This window comes from Echeneis naucrates, chromosome 14, assembly GCF_900963305.1.
Source record: "Echeneis naucrates chromosome 14, fEcheNa1.1, whole genome shotgun sequence".
NCBI lineage: Eukaryota > Metazoa > Chordata > Actinopteri > Carangiformes > Echeneidae > Echeneis > Echeneis naucrates.
In genome coordinates, this window is record NC_042524.1 from 5,176,887 (window position 1) to 5,191,754 (window position 14,868).

Genomic DNA, 14,868 nt, shown 5'->3' on the forward strand with positions numbered 1-14,868 from the left:
CAGTCGACAATAAACTACTCCATAGCATGAAGGAAGAGTGAGTGTCCTCATGCCGGGAATGATGGTGTTAGAAAATGCATAAAGAGCCGATACGCCATTAATATGCAGTTCACTCTGCACTTACTGATTCTGCAGTGATATTCTAATGTTGGAGATGTGAGGAGATATTTGTACATTGTTTTTTTAAGGAGGAATCCTTATCGCTCATTCTAGAGGTTACAATACGCCCTCAGATTGGAGGATGCAGTGAGTTGCTGTCAGAAAATACCGACACAGGCCAAGATATGTGTTTAGCATGCTAATTTCAGCATATGAACAGACATTTTTTGCAGGCTGCTAATGTTAGCTATTTAGTGAGAATAAAACTTAGAATTAGCTGCATCAATACAGTTATATTGATTGCATGATTTCGCTTTAGACATATTTAAACTATTTGGATATTTATTTCTAATTCTTCACAAACCAAAAAAAGTTCATTTCTGACCTAGCTGATGTAAATGGACTTGTAAATGGTGACTTTTTGGTATTACTTTTTCATGTATCCAAACAAATTGATTTAGAAATTATTATTAATGATGACATTTAGTTTTTTTTTGGTTTGGTTAGCTGGCCATAGTGATGGAAAATAATCAATAAATACAGCTTGAGGTAACAAATCCCTCAGAGTGCTGAAAAATTAATTGGATTACGTTAATTAAAGTAATTTGTACTTACTTCTGTTGGCCATGAAGACCTCTAGTCCAGTATTCTGCAGCAGGTAGCGTCTGGAAAAGACAGCTCGGATCTCACTGAACATCCACTTGCCGTGCAGACCCTCTGAGTAGGCCAGTACCTGTTGAGGATGGAAATCCCGCAACACATTTTTACACTGGTTAATAATTTAAGCAAATGCTGCCATAGGTAAACAACTTCTCTATAGGCTGTCCCATTTCACTTTCCCCATTCCCTTCAATGAACAAGACTGAAGATGGCCAGCTCGCCCTCACTTTAGCATCAGTCTTCTTGAAAGCAGAATCCTCTTCATCCACCTCAAAGTAAATCTCAGTAGTGGTGATGGACAGAGTCCCTCGTGCCACCACCACTGGAGCGACCAACTGAGCTGGAGTGCTCAGGACCACAGGGCCTGGGGAGAGTAGTCACAGGTAGGTAGCTAATTATTTATAGCACTGACAGGCTCCTAACCCAGGATAGGAAAAAGCAATCATAACACAGATGATCAAATGGCTCATTTGGTGTTAGTTAAGATTGATCATTCATTTGGTTTTGGTTCCTCTATCTTCCTCCTGTTAGGAACAACCCATCCACTTACATAAATCAGAGAGGAACCAGTGGATTAAATTAGGCATTTTTTAGTAAATTATGACATAATTGTCTCATATTGTTGGTGGATGGTTAGAGCAGCTATGAAGTTTTCAAATGCCCAACTTGCCTTTCGAGGTAAAAAGTCGTGGACGGAAACGTACTAAAAACAAGAGTTATATACGATTTTAGTCGCACTGTAGCATAACATCTGCGTGTGTGTGTGTGTGTGTGTAACTGCACATTCATCTCACCTGCAAGGTTGTCAATCTCTTTTTCCTGCAGCAGGCTGACAGCATCATCGTCTCCTTCCAGCATCAACTCTGCCTCTGGATTCTGGGTGACCACCGACTGACTGCGGAAATTCTTTTTGGACTTAAGCCCTTCCTCTTCCTCTTCTGTACCTGAGAGATTTTAAGTGTGCATGTAAGCGTGGTGTGTATACAAAAAGCAAGCACTGTCCACGTACAGCATCACAACATATTACAAACCGTATTCCTCGAGAGCTCTGAGTGACACGTCAGCGTGAGTGGACCCGAAAGCATTTCGAACAAATCTCCGTCTCCTCCTCAGGTCGTCCTCCCAGTAGTCAAGACGCCAGAAGTCATGTAATTGACTGACAACATAAAAAGAAAGGAGCAAAGATGATTTACTGCAACAGTGAGAGGAAAAGAAAGTGCATTTTTGGAAAGTAAAGATAGATACAGATGATAGTGATTGTATTTTATTGCATTTTGGAAAAACTTTTTCTACACAGGAAAAATCAATACATGGATAAAGAGCTGTGTTGGACCATAAATGATGTTAAACAACAATTCCACATCTGAAAACATCAAGAATTGGTTATATTTTAGAAGAGAAAACATAAAAATTTACCTATGTTCCCTACAGAGCCAAGGGGTTGTATAAAGAAAGCACATGAAAAGGAAAGTTTAGTGATAAGAGTGATTTTTGCCTCACGTGTATCACAAGTACTATCATCAATTCAGATGCAATTCAATTAATTTTTAGTTTTTTAATGAGTATGGGAGGTGCTCATCTACAGCGACACGTTGCAGTGTAAAGTTTACTTCATCGACAGTGACAAGAGGAAGGCAGGTATCAGATGGTGTGTGTCACATATCCTCAATAAAAATAAAATAACGTCCTTCAACAAGCTGCCAGCCTGAAGGCAGATCTGCATGACAAGCCATCAGTGAGGTAATCCGAGTGTGAGTGAGCTAAATAAGGAGATCCTTCTCACTCAGCTCCCAGGTAGTGCTGCAGCTGATGTACGATATATAAATATGTCTTTTCTAGGTGTATGGTTTTAGACACTCTGTTGTCTCTGTGGTGTAACTGATGTACAGAAGTACTACTGTATTTGTACAACAATATTATATACTGGTGATATGGAGCATATAGTGCTGATTTGCTGATGATAATGACATGAAACATGCTAATGGCACTGATGTAAGAAGCACTCAACCGGTCTAATGGCTCCCTGTGTTATTGCGATCTAAAAATGTTCCTCTGACCTCTGTGACATCGTCCCCCACGCTCCATGCTTATTGGTCAGGATGTTGAGGATCTTCTGTTTCAGCTGGTTAGCTGTCACGTGATCTCTGTGCTTAGCGGCACTGATGAGATGATCGCACATTTTCTCCTCCTCTCTCCGGTCTGCAGCATACTGGGCGCAGTTCGACTGGAGGAGAGTGGGCAGGAAAGAGTTAAACAGGAAAGACATGCCATCAGAGAAGAGGAAGGCTACGGTGGGATAGCTGATTTATCTACATAACCAGTGTTGCCTGCTGACTGGAGCTAGACTGATAAAGCAGCCAAAATTAGCTTATCAGAGATTTAATGGTGTTGCATTTATGTTGACCCATAAAAAAGAAGAAATTGCAGTGATTAGGAATTGTGTTTTGTGTATCTATCAGAAAAGCTCAGCATGTTTCCTGATTACATTCTTGAAAAAACAAGTTTAAGGGCTCTCTTAATTTTCTTACGCATTTACAACGTGGAAATAATGCATATTAGCTGATCATCATTATCAGGGTAATTGTCTAATATTAATGTTTTACAATACAAAAACAAAGATTTGTTCAAATCTAATCTATTTTAATAATTCATACTTTTTATTAACGTTTATTCCTCATTAAAAGGGTCAGATGCTAAATAACTAGCAAACAACGATAAAGCATTTTGTATTCCAAAAACAAGATTTATAGATCAAACATCACAGGGGATTAAATGCGTAGCAGTAGTTTACTGTTTTTGCAAAACACAAGAAGATCCCTGAAAAGTGGATAATTTGCTCAAAGCCTCAAGTGTCTACTGAGGATAATCTGCAAAAACGGTCGGCACTAACAAATTAGCCTTTTCACCTGTCACGTACAACCTCGAACCACAGCAGCGCTCTGTGGGTTTACCTCAAATTCAGCATGTTTGTGTACATCCTCGGCCCTCTGTCTGTTCAGGATGAACTCTGCTTCGTTGGCAACACGCACAATATGATCTTTCATGGCGTGGCACAGGAGTCTGATGAGGGAGTGCGAAACAAGGGGAGGTGACAAAGATTACAACCGTTAGCGACGCCTTCATTTAGAGAGAATTGAACAACATGAGATCTCAACATGAGATGACAAGTTCTCCTCAGTATTGTGAGATTTTCTTAATTTTATCAAGATGAATTTTTTGCTGAAGCTCATGATACTTATGTACGTATGTTGTTAAACAGTAAAAAAAGATAATTTATCTTTTTCTTTTTTTTCTTAAACAATTCTCTAGAAAGAGTTTGGACAAAAAAAAGAAACATACAGCTGCTGTAAATAGAGCTGCACAAATCTGCAGTAAACCTAATTCCAGTAATAGTCTATCTTCCTACTGAGCACACGTGGCACTGTGCAGTTATCCTGGTGAGGTTCTCATTAGGGCCCGATCATGCCCATTAGTTGTGAAGCACTGATAACAGTATTGGTGCTAATGTGTGAATCAAAGGGAATTACGTGGGCTGATAATCAGTCAGTTTGATGTATTACCTTCCCTCATTGATGAGCTCAATAAAGGCCAGTCCAGCATTCTTCTGAATAGAGTTCTGCCACTCCTATAATTATGTAGAAGACACATCAGATTTAATATAAACCTCTTCGTCATTTCATACTGACTTTGTGCATTACAACGTTGTCCACAATGGTGTAATACACACTGAATAGCACAGTAAAAATCATTACAAGTTTTTATTGTTTCACTTCTTGGAAATGGTGATTCATTTCCCCAGTAATTATGAATTTCCCCATCCGAGGAACTAATAAAGGGTAGTCTTAGCTCTTAATCAGATGATAAGCACAGATATAAAAATGGCTTAATTCAAGAGGAAATACAATTTCATCAGTTGCCATTTGTGGTTAATATGTACATTAGAACAAAGCTGCTCAAAATAAGACAGAAAAGCACTTTGAGCTCTTTGGTGTCGTTGAGAATGGGGATGCTCACTGAGTGTGTGTTTTTTGTGTGCTGCTGAATATGAGAGTGGAGCCCTTTGAGCAGGATATGATTGTTGCTGAAAGCCTAAAGATATCAGAGCTCCATTAGCTCTTAAGGCTGTGAAGGACACATGGGAGCTTCTCCCGTTACCACCCCTTCCATCCACAGGATCAATATCTGGGCTAGGGTTCTCTCTCCTGAGCCTCTAATGTCAGACAAGGCCAGAGCCAGGGGGTAATACTATACATGCTGACAGGCAGCCAGGCAGCAGAGTGGTGGAAGGGGAAAAGGGAGTGGTGAGCACAAACAGCAGTGTAGTAGAGAGTGGAAGAAGATGAAAGCAGGAGCCACCAAAGCACTGGGTTAAAATGGAGCAGAAAAGCGGAGAGGTGTCTGATGGTGCAGCGGAGGAAAAAGGGAGAGAATAAAGCAAAGACCAGCGTGTACAGGAACTGAGGAGCTTCTACAAAGACACAAGCTCTTACAGGCAGCAAGAATCCTGCAAAAGACAGAATAGTTTGGAGACAAACTTAAGGAGACCAAAAAAAAGGACCCCATCAGGGGAAAACTATGTAGCGGTAAGTGCCTCTCTAATGCTTACTTAGTTATTTAGGAGTTATTTAGGATAATGAGCCCGCCAAAAATTGAAAATAGTTAAGCTGTAATGCCTTTTTAATTTAATTAATTTACTCAAAGTAAAACCTTAGACAGAAAAGAATTATGTTCATGTGAATGACATGGGAGGTTCTGTTTGAGGGCTTGGTAATGATGAAATACTTGGACGTGCTGATAAATATAAGATGATATTATATTACATCTGCAGTGCGCTCATTGCTTAGTCAACACTGCCACAGAGGGCAGATCAGTAACTCGACAGCTTCCTGTGTTTATTCAGGTTGGCCATTTTTGTAGTGGGTCCAAAAAAAAAAAACACCTTCAAGAAATTTTGCGACTTTGACAAAATGGCTCATATGCATGAGGACGGAGCCAGAGAGACGCTGGGCAGAGGTGAGGAGGAGGTACCAACCTGAGAGCAGAGCAGCATTACCAGCTCCACCACAGACGTGCTAGACTTCATACACACCAGACCTGCAGCACAAAGACACACCGCACAGTCAGGAGCATCTCTCTCTTTCTCTCTGACACACACGCACGCACGCACGCACACACACACACACACACACACACACACACACACAATACACAAAAATATCATCAAAGACGACAGTGTAGTGTCAGTGTTTTCTGCTGCCGTTTACACTCATTGTAGTCAAGTTTATAAAAAGCATGCCACAGAGAAGACAGGAACAAACAATAGAGAAAAAAAGGGACAGAAGAGGAAGCAGAGAGTGAGGAGAGGGAGAGATCAACACAGAGACAGTGGATCACGAAGACAGGACGCCAGGAAGCAGGTGGGCAGAGGGAGGAATGCATCACATTTAGTACCATCTAGAACAGCAACAGCATCCACGCTGTGACAGAATATAATCTGATCTAAAGACGGGGGACATTTCCAGGCTAGCTGATTGAAAATGGTTCAAAATACCGACTTCTGCTCGCCGAATGAGTGAAGCAGCCAGCTCAAAGACAACTCACTCACTCGCTAACTTGGTAATCACACAATTATCCACTTACTCGTTTAGTTTTATGCTCACACCTTTCTTTACCTTCCTCGCACACACACATCGCGGTGAGGGACAGTGAATGGGGAGACTCCACAGAGAGACGCCAGTTAGAGAAAAAGGAGCCGTGTACAGCACCTGTACCTTCTATGAGCAGTTCCTGCCCATGGCTACCCAGAAGTGTCCTGGAGAGGAAGGGAGCAAAGTCCACAAAAATCTCCCTCAGCAGGGGGGCCACCTTTTCCAGAGCACGCTCCAGCTTGGTGGTGATACTGTGGCAGGAAAATAAGCGAGAGAAAAGATGAAGAGAGCGGTTGTGACCATCAAGACAAGAAGCATTCAAGATGAGGGTAGAAGAGTGTGTAAGGGAGTAACTCAGGGGGGATGCTGAGTGGGTGAGAAAGGGGAGGAAGAAAAACATGCAAGACAGAAATGAGCAGATAGAGAAGTAGGACTAATTACACCGAAGCGGAGATGGGAGAGAGATAATGATGCCGAGAGACGTGAAAGCGAAGGAAATAGATAAATGTCTGAAATGGACACAGAAGACATGAAAAACGTCCAGAATCAAAGAGAATGTAATGATGGTTTGGTATGGAAGCACTATGCCTGTGTTAGTATTGATTGATGATACAGTTCAAAGACTAATAGCTCAGCTAATAAACTTGGCTTCATGAGATGAATGAACCTTGAAGTGCAAAAATAAATAAATAAATAAATAAATAAATAAATTAAATGCACTGAAGAGTATTGTATATATTGTATCTTGACTATATTTTTAAATACTGCACATTTTTATATTGTGTACAGGTGTGGAGTAATATACTTTCCTGTTCTATGTTAATAAATGGAGAGAGTTAAGGCAGGACGGATATACAGCAAAGCAGCCGTGATGGCAGTGAAGCGCATCGTCTTGGCCTTATAGGCATGTAGCTTCTGAAGCAGACCTGGGTCACTGGTGTTTACAAATATTTATTTTGTTTCAAACCACCCGAAGAGCAGCAGGAGGTTAAAACAAGCGCTCAAATCGGTTTAAGCAAACCGACAGCAGAAGTTATTTGCAAAGACAGTTTGACTCAGGTCCGATCTGGAGTTTGGGGTTAGTGTGAGAAGACGGCCATGCCAGAAGTGACAGAGTTCACTGTGTTGCCATTAAAAAAAAAAAAAAAAGTTTTAATAAAAACAACAAGCTGCTGAGCTGAACAGAAAGTGATGTCAAGTGTTGAAAGTTGTGCAGCAATGATGTCTGTCCTTTCCCGCATGGCACTCTGGGATCATTTAGTAGTGGTTGGGGGTAGCAGAGGGTGTGTGGTGGAGGTAGGGAAGAAAGGGTGGGGGTGTGGGGTGTGTGTGTGTGTGGGGGGGGCGGCATGGGGACAGGACGAGTATCTCCTTGCCTAAAACACTGTCCTGCATCTCGGGGGGCTGCCTGGAAGCCTGCCAGAGAGCTAAAAGACTTGAGCTCAGGGGGCGTCTGACCGCTGCGCAGCGCACACTGCGCCACCTCACAATAGGCACTGCAATACAAACCACACACACACAAACACACATGTAGACATGCACACTGATTAAGGAACACATGCACACGCACACACTCGCTGATTTACATGCGTGCGCACTTTTAGACGCACACGTGACTGCACACATTTAAACAAATTGTCTAACATGTCTGAGGAGAGAGGACATGGACAGAAATGTTACAGTACAAACTGCTGCAATGGTAAAGGACTTACGTAGTATTTCTTACTGGAAAGCTATTTCCTCAGTATTACCAGTCACATAATCACTGACCATCTTACTAGTGAGCATCAGACGCCTTCACAGAATATGAAAACACACATACAACACATATTTATTTTTATGTGAGGTACTTTGAAATCTACTAGGACTTTGGCTCTTGGGGAATTATTAAATCTGTATTAATAACTGGTGATTTTTCATACCATAACTGTGACATTAAAACACAGCTGCCGTATTAGCGATGAAGAGAGATATACTGTAGACTGACTAAGATGTGTGAACAGTACGTAGAGGTGAAAATAAATGAATTGTTTTAATAGCTTTCAGTTTCACGTGATGTGAATTTAAAGCAATATTAGAATCAGTCCATCATCCTTTTAACATCCTTTTTATAAGTTAATAAGGGAGAGATTTCTCTTTCCTGATTTCTAGTCATTGTCTTTGTTCTAACTCTTTGTTCTAGCAGAGTATTTCTTTATGTCTACATCCCCCCTTATAACTAATATCAGGTTTTGCTACCTAATGTAGGGCTTAAAAAAGATGTAGGTGCATCCTAGTTTCCATGTCCGGACAAAACTTACCTACCCTTGCTGTGTAATATCAGTCGTGACTCTGAGAATAAACTGTTGGTGGTAAGTCTTTGGGAAGAGATGAAAACCAAAGAGTGAAATGAAATAGGGACAGGAATAAAAATGGAGAAGGGACAGGCACCCAATAAAACAGACAAATCAACGTAAGGGAAGGGGTGAAAAAAAAAAAAAAGAGAAAAAGCAGGAGAAAGGTGAATGGCTGAAGCAATTAAGAGCTTAGTGATGTTTTGAGCACTGACCTCATATTCTCCATAGTGTCTTCTGGCATGGGTGCCACTGTCTGCACCGCTGGCAGATTCTTACTAGTGGCACCGTTGACAAATGACGAAGAGGAGGAAGAAGAGGAGGATGCAGAGTCTGTGGCACCTGGGGTAGGACAGGGAGGCAGAAGGGAGAACAATAAGAAATAAGATGAGCATTCTAGTAACATGAATCAAGCAGGAAACATTAGCATGCAGGATAATAACAAAGGCAATGTATTAATGTTTTGATCAGCTGCGGCCAAATTCAATTTGGATTGTATTTCACTGGAAATGCAGCTGCTTGTCTTCTCGTAATGGCTCCCCGTTCGTGAAAATAGGTTTGCAATCAATACACGGAATCCTTTCCAGGGAACAAATCCTTTCCTTGTCCATTATGGATGTATGATACAGTACAATATGTCTTACAAGCTGACAAAGCCCTGAATACAAATCCACTCTGTTGTTGTATGAAGCACTGATCTGCATGTCAGCTGATGTGTATTTGATTCTTATTTTGTTGTCTTATAGCCTTTCCTATTTAATACCACATCTGGGTAAGAAAATATCTAATATTTGCAATATGTGTTTTCTGCATGGGGTATAAACATGATCTGCAGTCCAGTTACAGCCAGAAATTCTTTTAATTATTTTGTTCTTAATGCCTTAAAGATAATTTGCACGCTGCTTTGCCATCTGCAACGTCTTTCTTTTGGAAGCTAAATTCTGCTTCAACAAGCAGCTTTTAAGTTGCCTGAGGCCTCTCATTCAAACACCTCTGTCAAACTGCAGGTGCCTGCCTGTTGCTTCGTGTTACATTTGAAAGAACAGATGCAGGACGAACAATGATAGTAAAGCAAAAATAAACTATAAATACATGTGTGAGTGCAGTGCGTAATCTCTCACCTGTAGTGTTGATCATGCTCTTGGGTGTTGCTGTCGCGGCAGCAAATATGTTGGGTGTGCTGCCAGCAGTGGCTGCTCCACTGGTGGTGGGGGTGCCCACTGTGTTGACTGACAGGCTGCCGGGTGGCGGCTTTTTGACTGGAACCACAACACTCCTATAAAGGATGAAACACAAAAACACGAGACAAACCTGTGAATGTGAAATTCACGAATATACTTGCAAGTGCTTGCTAGTCAATATATGCATTTATTACATCAGATTTATTTCCTCAAATGTGCTCATTTGAAGTTTGGGATTAAAATATAGTAATGGTGAGCGTTTAAATTTAAAACGTATGGATAATTCTGCAGTGACTTTTGAACATTGATAAAATACTGTTTATTGTTTGTCACTGTGTATTTTGCATTAATTTACATGGATTGAAGGATTACATCTGTCCGTGCCTGTCTGAAACATGACCACGTAGACAGGTTTTATACATCAGGTAGGCATTTTGGAGATAGAAATGGAGTCATTCATGATCTATAATGCACACTGTCTTCAATCAATAACTTGGCTCTCAAGGACTGCCACAGAGCAGGATCAAGAAGACGAAGTGATTCCCAGGAGATATAAGCAGGTCATCATTCAGTGGGAAGTCATACACGCACAGTTTGGACAAGAACGGAAAACTGAAAACTCTGGCCAGACTTTGTTTATGTCCCCTCGTGGGCAATGGCTTTATCATTCAGTAACAGCATCTTTATCTCTATAATATTTTGTCCCAAAGTCATCACCCATCATGTTTCATAATTGTGGTATCACAGCGAAGAGTTCACTGTCATTTTGTTTTGATTCTGAAAGTGGATGTTTCTCCGGCAAAAAAAACATTATATATGTTTGTAAATAATAATATACAAATAGCTTTGTTCAAATAGTTTAGATTTTTTTTTTTTTATGATCACTTCATCAATATCTGTGTCCTGTGTTTTTCCAAAACTGATGTAGAGCAATTTGACAAATGGCCGCAGACTAATGTGCAACTCGAAAAGACCAGTATTGGCTAGAAAAATCATTAACTGATGGATCTCTCAGGATGTAGTGATTCTGATATCTCTGTTTTTCAGCCTCTTGTAGGTCAAACAGTATCTGGGACTGACCTGTCGAAGGAGTGAAACTGCATAGGCAGCATGGGGTGGGTCTTCAGGGCAGGGTCCGGGTGGTAGGGTGTTGGCCCGGACTCCTGTCCCAGCTCCCCAACATCAACCGGAGCAGCCACCAAGCTCTTCAGGATCTCCTGTGTTTCAGAGTGAACAACAAATCTGGTGAGAAGTTCAGTGTTCCAATGACATTGCCCAAAAAAAAAAAAAAAAAAAGGTTCTACTTAGGTTTTAATATTCAAAACTCAGCCTCGAGAAAATTGAACTGACAAGCTCACTGAAAGGAGCATAAATGGAGAAATCTAAACTCTACTCAGACCAGATTTCCACCGCATGTCATACAAATTCACCGTCCATTTAACGGTGCTATTTGTACGTTTTCTTTCCATTTAACATGGTTTGAGGAGAATTGTTTCTTGGCCAAGGTTTACAAGACCAGAGGTTGTGAGTCACCCACTGATCAGGGCTGAATCTTCAGGACAGACGTGAAGCTTTAGTGAGTCGCTTCCCTCACTGGAGGTTAGCAGGTTAGCATGCAAGTGTAATTTTGCCATTGCCTTCTACCACCACCTCTCTTGGTGAGTAAAGGAATAAATTAATAAAGTTTAACCTTTGATATTTATTAAACATATATATATATATATATATATATATTGACTTTAACATATTGAGCATTAATTAATCACAAGTTGTCGCAGGAGATATACATTGATTAAAGCTTTTTGATTGATTAGCTAAATTGGATATATCTGGATGCAGCCAGGTCAGAACATACCCACCTTGACATTGATGCCTTTGTTTGTTTGGCTAATGCTGGAGATGGATGAAGGCGGGACTTGGCTGGAGTTGGGGGTGGAGCGTGGATTGTGGGGTGAATCCAGAAGACTCTCCTGTGACCTCCTAACGTCAGATGACAGGCTGCACAATAGATCTGTGCCGCCTCCCCCTCCCCCTCCACCTCCCCCAATTTCTCTGTCTCTGTCTCTTTCTGTCTCTCTTCCCACCAGGCCGAGTCCAAGTCCGAGACCCATCTCTGAGCCGTTGAGGGAGCCAGCAACATGGCCCTCCTCTCCGATGCCCGAGTCTGTGTGGGGGAGGCCGGCCCGGGGAGAGTCATCCACAGGTGTGGGGGTCTGTTTGTCACGGTCAGAAAAGGCTGTGGATGGGTGCTCTGGATGAATGAAAAGGAAATAAAGAGTGTGATTTGATGAGGTTAAAAATACAAAAAAAAAAAAAAATGCTTTGTCAAGAAATAACACAGCATATTGTCTATTTCAAAATATGCATCCTTAGCTATTTCCCCCTTGCTTGTAAGCTTTCGTTTCCCTGCCAAGTAATACCATTCTTTCTTCCTCCCTGTTGATTTCCTTCTCTAATTGTCTCATATTCTTGACAAAGGTACTGTTGTTCGCCTCAAGCCTCTATTCAATCCACCAACGCTACAACAATGAGTCACTATTGGCTCATCCAAGGCATCCCTGAAAAGTTGAGGATATTGCAGAAAAAGAAACATAAAAATTACCTGTACTGGTTGGGGAGTTGATCTCATGGCGGATGCTTCTTCCTGATAAGCTGGTGGACCTGCCAATCTCCCGCTGGGGCTCCAAAATGTCCCGGTACTTAGATACCATAAGGACTGAGATAAAGTAGACGACTGCAAGCGCCAGAAACTGAGCCTGCTTGCTGTCATCCTACACAAAACATATGAAATCATTCATTGAAAAAAAAAAAAAAAAAAAAAAGAAAACGAAAAAGAAAAGGAGATATATAATATTTTCTGGCATTGTGGCAGTGACCACTCAATCATTTAAATAATATATACGCTCAAAATACACAAACAAACACACACACTTACCACATCTCTGAAAACCACAGCTCGGAGACGATTGATGTCTACATCCTGCAGGAGTCTGTCTGGATCCTGCTGAATATTGAGGACAGAATGTCAAATGTGATGTGTCATACATATGTATGTTTAGAGTCCGATTTCAACCGTTGTCTGGAGCTTTCGCATGTGTGTGTGTGTATGTGGCTGGTACCTTGCTGGTGGTGGAGGCACTGTGGAGGCTGTCCTGTGACTTGCTGCTGGTTAGAGAGGACTTGCAGCTTCGATCTCTCTGTCTCTGCCTGCACTCCAGACAGTTCCTCACTGCCACACAGCACACTAACAGACAGAGAGAGGAAGAAGGGAGAGGTGTAAGTATCACAGCACATAGTCATCATAAAACAGTAGCACAGGCTGGAGATAACCAGTGTAATTCTTTTATTCCTTTTCATGTGCTACTGTTACACACACGTCATGTAAAACATTAGAAAATTGCATAATTCCTTTTATAATATGATATAATCTCATCATTTTAAGTAATTTTCTTAAAAAATTTAAACTGACCAAAAATATTAAATTTAATTTAATGTGAAAACCAAGAGAAGCGGCACATTCTTAAATCTGAAAATCTGAAACCATCAACTTAAGCTTTTTTAAAGTAAATAAATAATTAAATTTAAATAACATTTAAAATGGAGCAAGTGTGAGGACACTTACGTCGTTAATAGACAATAAAAATCCATTTCCAAGCATTCTCTGTAAATGTGAGCTGTGACATGCTGCTTGTCTTGGCTTTACATCATCAGTGTAGTTTGAGCATATTTGGGTTTTGATAGTTGAGGGGAAAAAAAAAAAAAAAAAAAAAAAAAATTCCCAATTTGGACACAACACAATTTTAGATATTCTATGTATTACCCAATTCAGCTCAAAAGAATTAGTTGAACAGAAATAAAAGTAATTGTCAGATGCAGCCCTGCTTGACAAGGCCATGAAACTGTGTACGAATAACTAGGATGAATACTATTAAATATTTGGTCAAGATTAAATACATCAAGCATCAGTCACACACCCAGACGGAGACATTGCCTCATCAGCCCCCCTGACGACATGTTCTTCTCTGCCTCAATCTCACTGAAGTTGAGGGAGCTGGCAAACACCAACACGTCTACCATGGCCATGAGACGAGACAGGAAGGTGACCGCCGTCTCTGAAGACATGCCCTGCGTCGCCTCGATGTTCTCCAACTCCGTCTGGCAAAGGCAGGAAGAATACACGCATGCTTTCCAGTTATGCATTGTCAAAGTAGAATCTAAACACAATGACCTGGTTGCTCTGTCAGCAGTTTTTGGAAGAGTGGTGAACTACTGCAGTATCCTCCTTTTTTCTTTTTCTTTTTTTATACGATACAGGTAACCTTTTGAAAGTGTATACAGCTAGGTCTTATGCAAGCATGACCAAAACAGTCATGGCTGGTTTCACCAACAAACAGGAAACACAATCTTGAGTGTCATGCTGGTTACGTGAAATACATACTGGTATGATGAAATCTGGCAACATGAGGTGTCCTACACAACACACGGGAAGTACAGCCTGATGACACACAGGTAATGGTAACAGTGGGATTGTGACAGTAACAGTGTGGCCTGGTAGCAGTAACAACAGCGGTGTAGGGAAAGGAAGAGCTATGAAAAATATTTTTCTGAGAAAATTATAGTCCCCTTATGTTCACGCCAACCTAAAGCGTTAATTTATAAGAATTAAGAAACTTAAGGCAACATGGCATTGGTCAAAACTCAAACCAAGTGAGTGGTTTGCTGCTTCTCTGCTTCAGTAAGCAGGATGTGTGTGTGTGTGGGGGGGGGGGCTGTGGAAAGTTGACAAAGTGCAAGCATCTGGAGGATCGTCAGCCCAAGTGAGCACAGACATTTGGGGCGGAGGGGGGGATAACAGACACACAAGGTGAAAACAGAAGGGCTTGGATTGGTGCTCTTAGCTCTTCTGGTGATGGTGGGAGTCTCAGGCTCTTTACGCACCTCTCCCCC

General features: G+C 41.2%; 1 protein-coding gene across 2 annotated transcripts in view; it reads right to left on the reverse strand.

The window, feature by feature from the left end:
• The window catches only part of nbeaa (neurobeachin a), an 85,031-nt gene that overhangs the window by 9,405 nt on the left and 60,758 nt on the right, over positions 1-14,868 (reverse strand). Inside the window, exons 26-43 of one of the 2 annotated variants that reach the window (XM_029519056.1) lie at positions 13,896-14,076; positions 13,041-13,165; positions 12,857-12,925; positions 12,524-12,692; positions 11,781-12,172; positions 11,002-11,138; positions 9,862-10,016; positions 8,956-9,082; positions 7,784-7,903; positions 6,525-6,658; positions 5,792-5,853; positions 4,320-4,384; positions 3,711-3,819; positions 2,817-2,983; positions 1,791-1,915; positions 1,554-1,703; positions 987-1,123; positions 715-832 (exon numbers count right to left, since the gene is read on the reverse strand). In XM_029519056.1, the coding sequence (XP_029374916.1) occupies positions 715-832; positions 987-1,123; positions 1,554-1,703; positions 1,791-1,915; positions 2,817-2,983; positions 3,711-3,819; positions 4,320-4,384; positions 5,792-5,853; positions 6,525-6,658; positions 7,784-7,903; positions 8,956-9,082; positions 9,862-10,016; positions 11,002-11,138; positions 11,781-12,172; positions 12,524-12,692; positions 12,857-12,925; positions 13,041-13,165; positions 13,896-14,076 (2,542 nt within the window). Of the gene's footprint in view, positions 1-714; positions 833-986; positions 1,124-1,553; positions 1,704-1,790; positions 1,916-2,816; positions 2,984-3,710; positions 3,820-4,319; positions 4,385-5,791; positions 5,854-6,524; positions 6,659-7,783; positions 7,904-8,955; positions 9,083-9,861; positions 10,017-11,001; positions 11,139-11,780; positions 12,173-12,523; positions 12,693-12,856; positions 12,926-13,013; positions 13,166-13,895; positions 14,077-14,868 lie in introns of both variants that reach the window. The other variant, XM_029519055.1, reaches the window with a different exon arrangement.